Source organism: Gavialis gangeticus, unplaced genomic scaffold, assembly GCF_001723915.1.
Source record: "Gavialis gangeticus isolate Ggan-Ray unplaced genomic scaffold, GavGan_comp1, whole genome shotgun sequence".
Lineage (NCBI taxonomy): Eukaryota > Metazoa > Chordata > Crocodylia > Gavialidae > Gavialis > Gavialis gangeticus.
The window spans coordinates 26,726,720-26,735,655 of NW_017729008.1; the positions used below are offsets into that span (position 1 = coordinate 26,726,720).

Sequence of the window (8,936 nt, forward strand, 5' to 3'; positions counted from 1 at the left end):
CCAATAAGCAAGTGAACAATCACTTTTGATTCAGCAAGTGCAGCCAGCTGCCTGCAGTGGCCCAGGCCAGAAGTCAGGAAATGCTAGAGCATGCCTCCTTGCTCAGCTAGAGCAGACAGTTTTAGCCAAAGATAGCCCACCCACTCTGCAAGGTGGGGCTTGTGGGGCAGGTGTAAAGCATGCTGGGATACTGGGGGACTGTGAGTTAACTTGAATCTGGAGGGGATCTGGGAAAGTTCAATAAACCAATTTAACCTGAATCAGTTAAGTCTGATACTACATCCATCCAGGTTTATCTTAAACTGGTTTTGGCCATTTTGGAAGTGGTTTATGTGCACTGAACTTCTTATATTACAGATTTGAACCATGTTCCAATCAGTTATACCGGTTTAGCTTTAATTTCTGTCCCTAGCCTAATAGGCCAGGTGCAGTGGAGCAGCTGCAGTATAAGTTTGATCCTTATGTTGCCCAGATATTTAACTCTAATATTGTTTCTGTGACCTAGCAGGTTTGAGTTTCTCAGCCAAAGCTTAGATATTTCTCAGGGAAGTGTTCGAGACTACATGGGTGGAGTGAGTAAGAGATATTTGTGTCATTTGAAAATCAAAGGGCTGGTGTTAGTTAGAGAGAGTTCAGACCTAACCGGATACCTGACAATCCTGAGTTTCCTCTCCAAATACACACATTGTCCTACACCTTCAGTCCTGACCTAAACTACTCCTGTTCCAAAATGCGTTTTTGATGTAGGTCAGTTCTCTCCAGGGACTAAGTTAAGACCAGCAAACCTACTTTCAGTTATGACCTAAGACAGTACTGGAACACAAATCTCCAGAGACATGAGGTTGGGATCATGAATATTTTAGTGAATCGTCTCTGAAATCCAGGCCAATAATATATACACATGGGGCCAAATTCCACTTTCAGTTATATCCTTACAACCACCGTGATATCCCATTTGGCTCCATTGTTCCTGTATCCACTTGGGTCATTGCATGCATATATCTCCAATCTCCCTCTGTTCTTTTAAAGGAAGACAGGACAAAACTATTAATGTAGACTGACTAACACTGAAGGAGTTCTGGCTAGATCTCTCCCCCTCTCATATACACACACACACGCACACACACGCACGCACGCACGCACGCACGCACGCACGCACGCACGCACGCACGCACGCACGGAGATGCGGGAATGAGAGAGGTAAGGTACAGTATAGTACAAATAATATAGCCTTTTTTTCCTGAGGCACCACAACCGTTGCAGAAAATTAAAACCACTTTGGTCTCAATTCTACAAAGAACTCCATAGAGACAGAACCCTAGGGCTTTGTATGGAGACCCACTGATTTTAATAAGATGCCAAGCAGACACAAGGGTCTATACAGAACGTTTTGTAGGATCACAACCTAAGTGATGTAACCAGTTCTTAATCTAATGCTTTTTCTGGTAAATAAATAATTTCCTTTTCCTTTGTATAATTTTCATCCTATACTTTTAAACTTCTTGTATATTTATACACAGAAATACTTGAACAACGAAGGCCTGTACAACCCAACACTTAAGTTATGGTTAGAACAGTAATCCTGGGCAAAAAAGGCTTTAAAAATTAACACAGGGATGGTTCATGAAATATTAAAATGTTTTTGAAAAGAATAAAACATACCAGTAGAAAGATTTGTACTTACGAGAATATCTTTTCCAGCCCACTTGCACTCGTCCCTTCGGGTATGAGATACCGACCAAACAATCTAAACACACAGAATAAAAATCACTTTATGCCATTTCATGGTTCAGTAATCACAAATTGTATATCAAGTGCTGTTCAGTCCCTATAACCAGTGCCTACCTTTCCTATATTTTTTCTTTCCTTTACCCAAGGCATTTAGAATAATTAGAAATCATGCTAAAGAAAGTTATAAATACAGGTATACCTTGTATATATTGGCTGTTGAGTTTGAGAAATAGATTGGTAAAAGGTCTATATGGGTGCTACTACACTGATATTAATGAAAGTAAAGCAACTGTTTAAAATTTAATGTAATTCAACAGCGACTCAGATCCCCAAATTTGGATCTACCTGACATCCTCGAACATGATAGATTACTTACAGTGTGCAATTAAATCTGGTTTCAAAGGTTTTGTAACAGAAATGAGGCTTGTGGCTATGCAATATATTAACTATTTCACTTTTGTTTACTCTTCTTCAATTAAATAGATAAAAACACTATACAAGGCTGATACTATCACACCACCCAGAACAAATATTGATGCTAAGTTGGATCAGTGTCTTCGTGAATATATATATGACTACTCTAATGATACAGACTAAGCCTGCTTTAGTTATAGTTCTAGCAAAAAATGTACCTCACCTCATAGAAAGAAAACCCAGAGACCCTCTTAGTCAATTATTCATGTCTGTTGAAAAGCTTTTAGGAATTACATATAGAATAAAACATGATCTTCACATAATGCCAAGCTATTCATTTGGGAGCCTCAGATAATGCAGTATGAATGGCCATGAGAATGGATTATAACTTTGGCATTCAATGCATTTTTTCTATAAAGTAGTGGGAAAAGCATTTGTAAATAGGACAAGTACAGATGACAAATGAGAATTAAGAGGCTATTGTTAATGATGTTTTGAGTTCAACTTTGGCTCAATCTCTGAAGTTCAGAAATGTTTTATAATGTAATATATAGTTCAAGCAGAAAACCTCTTGAGTCTATAAAATAGGGCTAAAATTTTCATGAGAACAGCGGCTACTTTCTGCTTCTCTTCCTGCTTTAAGAAGTGCAGAGATGTGTGAAAATTGAAACCTACTAGGTTGAATAAAAATATTCAAACTTTTCAGATCTTCCAACAGTTCATCTCAGGTTCAGTTCAAATTTTGGAAATAAGCTCCTTAATTATATGAACCAATTATCCTTAACTATAAAATGCATGGATCACTTCTCTGTTTGCTAACTTTATTTAAAAATTAATTAAGTTGAACCACTGTAAAGACAGAGTGAATTTGGGGTTTTTTTCCCCATGAGGTCTTGCTTTATTTGTATTTTTAGATAAAAATCTTCATTGATTTCCATCCAAATGCTTCAAAACTGATGGCGTAATAATGATAACAAGTTAATCTGAATCAAAGATTCAGACCCAAAAGCAGATATACCCTTGGGAAGATTTTGATCTGGTTGTAAACTTCTTCAGTGATTTCTATCTTTATAATGGGCTGATCCAAAAAACTTACAAATTTGTAGGAATGTTCAAATGCCATTTTGAATCTTAGGCCTAAGCCAAAAGAAACAATTATCTTCCTTCAATATACTAATGTTTATATTTCAGACAATGTTCTAAAAGTGTTTGGAGACTAAAGAACTTAAAGTACAATCCTCCAATCTTGGAGAAGAGTTTTCTATGGTGGAAACACCACCCTCTCGTTAATTATTCCAGATGTTTTGTGCATTAAAACTATGAATCCCTCAGAGGATACAAATAAATAGGCAGTTTCCTTTATAGCTGCTCTAAAGAGAACAGAAAAGAAAATACCCAGTTTTCCTTTTATCCTTTTCCTTAGAGAATACAAATGAATAGCCTGTCTTCCTTCAGAATAAAGAACACAAGGTATTTATTGCTATCATCTTAGGAAGCTAATAGTCAAATGGGCAAAAGGTCAGGCATAGCAAGAAAAAAAAATCGACTGACACTGAAGCAATATATCTTTCATAAAAGCTTAATCTCTAGATTCTAAAATGCACCATAAAAAATTCTGAGATTTTAAATGCTTAAGTATATGAAAAGCGAACCTTAATATCTGCGTTTACCTTCTTGTTTGGCAAAGCTCATTAGAACAAATGAAAGGATAAAATGAATTACTAGACTCAAATAATAGCACAGTTGAAATGTACATCAGCTTCTAATTTAAGTCAACAACTTCTACTGAAAGTAATGCTTTCCATCATGTACAAAGAGCTTTTACCCATCTGTCACTCTTTTATTAGTATCTAATTTATTATGGTTTATGAGTAGCAGAAACACTGGTTTAAAGCACTCAGTGGTAGGGAAGAGAAATCACCACTCTAACTCGCAAACATTGAAGTGGTCTTACTGCAAAAAAAAAAAAAACCCAAAAACCTGTTGGGTACCCTGACCTTTCTGTGAAAGCTGTCATAATAGTCACCTTTGTTTTATTTAGCAGTAAGCATGAAACTATGGACTGTTTAAGAAACAGCTAGCCTAACATGAAATGAAACCCATTTACTGGTGCTACTGCTACTGTGCTGCTTCTCAATTCGCTCTCCCTCGGTATAAGACAGAAAAAAGAATTATTTGTGTGAATATGGCAGACATAGGCTAGCATAAAAATACACAGAAAGGAAAAATGGATAGCTATTAGCACCAAAACTTTTCTTGTTTTTAAACTTGAACTGCTTAAGCAGGTAAAACTGTTCTGTTTCTATGGTATATATCTGAACTCAAGGAATAACATTTTACAATATTTTTATTATATTGAAAAAGGTTATATAACGTTGTTGTTAAAATAAACCACGGCTTTAACTAAAATAAAATTACCATACCTTCCAATCAGGTTTGCTAAAATTAGAAACTAAATTCCTACATCATAGTGCCACATACTATGGGTATCATGAGCTACATTTAGGAGATTGTCTCATAGAAGTGATTTAACAAGGTCTGATTATTCTTCTCCCTACAGAAGTGTCCTGTAGCTGAATGAGGATGGCAAAACAATTCAAATGCATTTCACATGGTTTTCAAAATAAAAATTACACGTCTGCAAAACAAGAACTGTTCCACATTTCTTTTAATTATAGATGACTGAAGGTACCTTTCGATATTCCTTGATGTTAACCAGGTTGAAAGAAAATATGTGATCCTTTGCTCCAACATACAGTCTACTCCGTTCCTCATCCAAAAGGAAAGTGTGGTAACTGGAGCTATTGGACAGTCCATTGAAAGTGATTATATTATTGGATTCCAACATTTCTGCAAGACAAAGTTAAGTCTCTGTTAAGGCAATTAAGGTCAAGTAAAACAAAGATCCACAAGACTTTACAGGCCATTTTCTTGAAGTTAAGCTTGTATGCAAATTTTGCATGAAAGCTAAATTTCACTATTACACAAGTACACAAACCCTAATTACAATTGCTATTCAGCCCAGTTTAACAAAAAGCCAAAACAACATGTGAAAGTCCATAGTTGATACTTGTGAAGTAGTGTATTTCACACTCTGTATTAACTCGGGGTAGGCTAAATTTAGTTCTCATGCATTCAGCTACAGGATTCATCCATCAGAGGATTAATCTGACCAGTTATGATATATGTGGTCAGCTCTTGTTATCTTTTTTATAGTATTTCTGTATATGCACAGGTATTTCACACAGGTCTCTAAAAGGCCGGAAAAAAGAGATAATCTTAACATACTGTTTAGGGAAAAGAAGCCATGGATTAAACAAAATTCTCACCTGTGTTACTAACTTCTTTATAGATTACTGAAATGCACAGAATTTTAAAGCAGCTAATTAAAATCTACTATTCATTGTCTGTTCCTTTACGTGGACTATAAAGAATTATTTTCAGTCATCACGACAATACAAAGTCGATCACTTTCACTTTTGTTTATAGTCACTTTCATTTTCCATTCCCCACATACATCCACAGCACTGCAACGTTTAACCAGAAGAAAGTCCACAGAACTATGTCAGCTATGCACAGATAGAAACAAAATGGGTTACATCCTCCTTAGTGCTGTGCACATATTATCACAAGTCCAGTGTTACAGAGAATATGTGGACAAGATTCCAGTCCTGTGGTTAAAACCTCAGATCTAGAAGACAGTGAAGCACACATATAACCTTAAGCGCATGAGCAGCTCCACTGAAGCCAACGGGATTACTCAAATGCTGGATCAGGGCCCAAGGGGACAGCTGAGCAAGGGAATGGATAGAATGCTGACTTGCACACCATACGGGATGTGTTGGCTGGAGGGCATAGCCAGACCTCCAGGCAGTGAATGTGTGCAGAGCTATCTTCAGCACATGCCAGCCAAGGGTACATGTTGCCCCTTTCAAAGAGGCTGCAACACTCAGATGCTGTTTCACAGTGCAGCTGCCTGACATGATTCAACCTGCCCTGCCTGGACACTCATATAGCACTTGTAATGAATGAGACTGCCCTAATTAATTCCCCACACCGCACATACCGGAAAGCAAGTTGTCACTCTACAACTAATACCGTTCACAAAAGCTCAGGTAAGATCAGTCGATAGAAAAAAAGGGAAGTTTTCTTACTTCCACTAGCAGGTAAACAAATGTGTTAATCCAAAACCTGGAACACATGTGGTGCAGCAGGTTTATTCCTAAATACCATCAGGTTCTAGAATTTGTTTGGCCATAGAACTACTTCACATCTGACCTGAAAATAAAATGGTTTTTTTTGCAATAGAAGGAACAGACTTTATATTGATCTGAACAATGTGCATTTGAAAACAAATCTCGGCCTAGTGGAAAGAATTAACGGACTGTGTACATCCAAGGAAGATTAAAATAAAACTCATGGTATGTCAACACAGCATAATGCAGATACCTTATCTAGCTCATTCAGGGTTATCAGGGACAGGAAGCAGTATAGCTCTGTTCACCCACCTAGGCTAATGCTACTAAGCTCATTTACACTATCCTGTGTTGTGCAGCATATCTGGGCTAGGGACAGAAGTTACACAAACTGGTTTAAGTGATCAGAAACTGCTTTAAACCTGTAACAGAATAGAAGATCAGTGCATATAAACCAGTTTCAGAATGGCTGAAACTGGTTTAAGATAAACCTGGTTGAATGTAGTATCAAATTTAACTAATTTGGGTAAAACTGGTTTATGAAACTTCTGTCCCAGACCCCTTCCTGGTTCAAGTTAAATCAGAGTCCCTGAGCATCCCAGCATGCTTTTCAGCCCTAGGCTGGGCTGGGCTGGGCTGTCTACTTCAGAAAGCAGGGTTGGCCCCATCCCTCTGCTCCCTGTCTGAAACAGTGAGGGTTGGCTGACAAGGGGGTGGAGGGGACAAGCCCGATCCACAGTGGAAGGACTACCCCCTAGGCAAACCCTGGCTGGGGGCTGGGGCCAGGGAGAAGGGTTAAACACCTCTTCCCCCACTCAAACTTAACTGCTGGCTGCAGCTGTGGATTACAAATCCCAGAGGCACCTTGAAGATGAAGTGATGAGCAACCCTGCAGAGTCATGCTGCTGTAATTGTGGACTGCAAATCCCAGAGACCTCAGGGGGGAGCAGGGAGAAGTGAACCCACAGCCAGAGAGCTGTGCTCTAGTGGCCCAGCTTCTGGCCTGAGCTACTGCAGGTGTGTGCCTGCATTTCCTGAATCAAAGGTAAATGTCTGTTCACTTGTTTCAATTTAACCTGCATGGTTCAGACTATCCTGCAAAGACTGAAATGATTCAGCCTGAAATGATTTTTGACTGTCTGTACCTAGCCCATAGAGGCACATCCTATAGTCCTTACTTGGAGTTTGCTCAGTATTTAGTGACACTGATCTCTGCTAGAGAAATTTTCCTTAGAATAAATTGGAGCTTTTCTGAATAAGGCTTGGGGAGGGTGGGGAAGAACAAGTGGATGAGTACCCTTCACTTCGTGTTGTGCCCTAGATTCTAGCTGGATAGAAGTTGCTACATAAATGAACACGATACTTCTATGAGCATGCTACCTCAGCCTTACTTTCTCAAATTTCTTGTGTAACCAGAAAAAACTAAATCCTCCAAGGCAACTGAGTAGAAATAATTCTTCTGGATTCCTGCCAAGCTTTAGTAGTCAATTGTATTGTACTCCAGCTCCCTTATTTGCATTTTGTTAGAGACTCAACTAATTCTCTTTACATTGTAATGACTGACTCAGATGTTGAATCTCTTTGCTGAATGGTGAATGATACAAATGATTGATTGCTTAACTTGCCTGAGGACTCTCCTGGTTATAAATGCTGTTCTGTCATCTGTATATGATAATTCAGATTATATAGCTGTCAAAAACCCTTAGTCTCTCTCTCTCTCTCTCTCTCTCTCCCTCTCTCTGTTTAAACTCCTGAAGGTGTGATCCTGCTTTCAGTTCCTCTGAGGTGCTGGAACTAACTCTACTGAATTGAGCCCACTTATATAGATTTGAAACCAGTGTGAATTATATGAAAATTAGTCATCCACCATGTCAAACTGGTAAAAAACTGAAATGATTCTGCTACTGAATCACATCTACAATTTCTGCTTCATGCATTCTTTTGTTTTCTGATTTAATGTTCACCAAAAGTGGCATTATATTGACTGGAGTCTGCAGTACTTAGGCAGTAGTGGAGCTATATCATGATTAGGAGTAAATGATATTTTTCTTTCCTTCTGCTAATGTTACTTTCTTGATGTGGAAGAATCATCCTTAGTAGTTCATTATTCATAACCATTCACTTACTTGTGTTTATAAGATTTCTGTAATGGAAACAGAATTTTAGGGCCAGATCCTTTTTTTTCCTAATAGCTGCCTAGATCACCTATGGCACCTAAGTGTGATCTTATTCCACTATGCTTGAGTCCCAGAAAAAACAGTTAATACAAGGAATGGATAGATCTTCCCCCTAATCACTGCTTTTTTATTGTGAGATAAAACTAACATGATGGTACATTACAGAAGCAGGCGTGTTCCTGTTCTCTCAGGTATTTGAGAGGAACAGGATCACATACAGGCACCTAGGTTCACCTAGCGAAAGGAATCGGGCCCCTAGTCTGAAGGAAATGGCGAAGTTCCATTTGTCTTCAGTAAGGCCAAGGTTTTACTTCTGTTGCGATTTAATGCCCTTTAATAGGAACGGTATCAGACTGCTAGGGCTTCTTCTAATCATATTTATACCATTGCAAAGTGGAAGTCACAATATTATAGCCAT

At 38.3% G+C, this 8,936-nt stretch overlaps 1 protein-coding gene across 1 annotated transcript in view; it reads right to left on the reverse strand.

The window, feature by feature from the left end:
• Positions 1-5,000, reverse strand: part of SEMA3A (semaphorin 3A) — a 221,211-nt gene extending 216,211 nt beyond the window's left edge. The window contains exons 1-2 of the mRNA XM_019509508.1: positions 4,838-5,000; positions 1,685-1,747 (exon numbers count right to left, since the gene is read on the reverse strand). Coding sequence (XP_019365053.1) covers positions 1,685-1,747; positions 4,838-4,993 — 219 coding nt within the window. The 5' untranslated portion in view covers positions 4,994-5,000. The remainder of the gene's footprint in view (positions 1-1,684; positions 1,748-4,837) is intronic.
• Between the last annotated feature and the right edge of the window lie 3,936 nt (positions 5,001-8,936).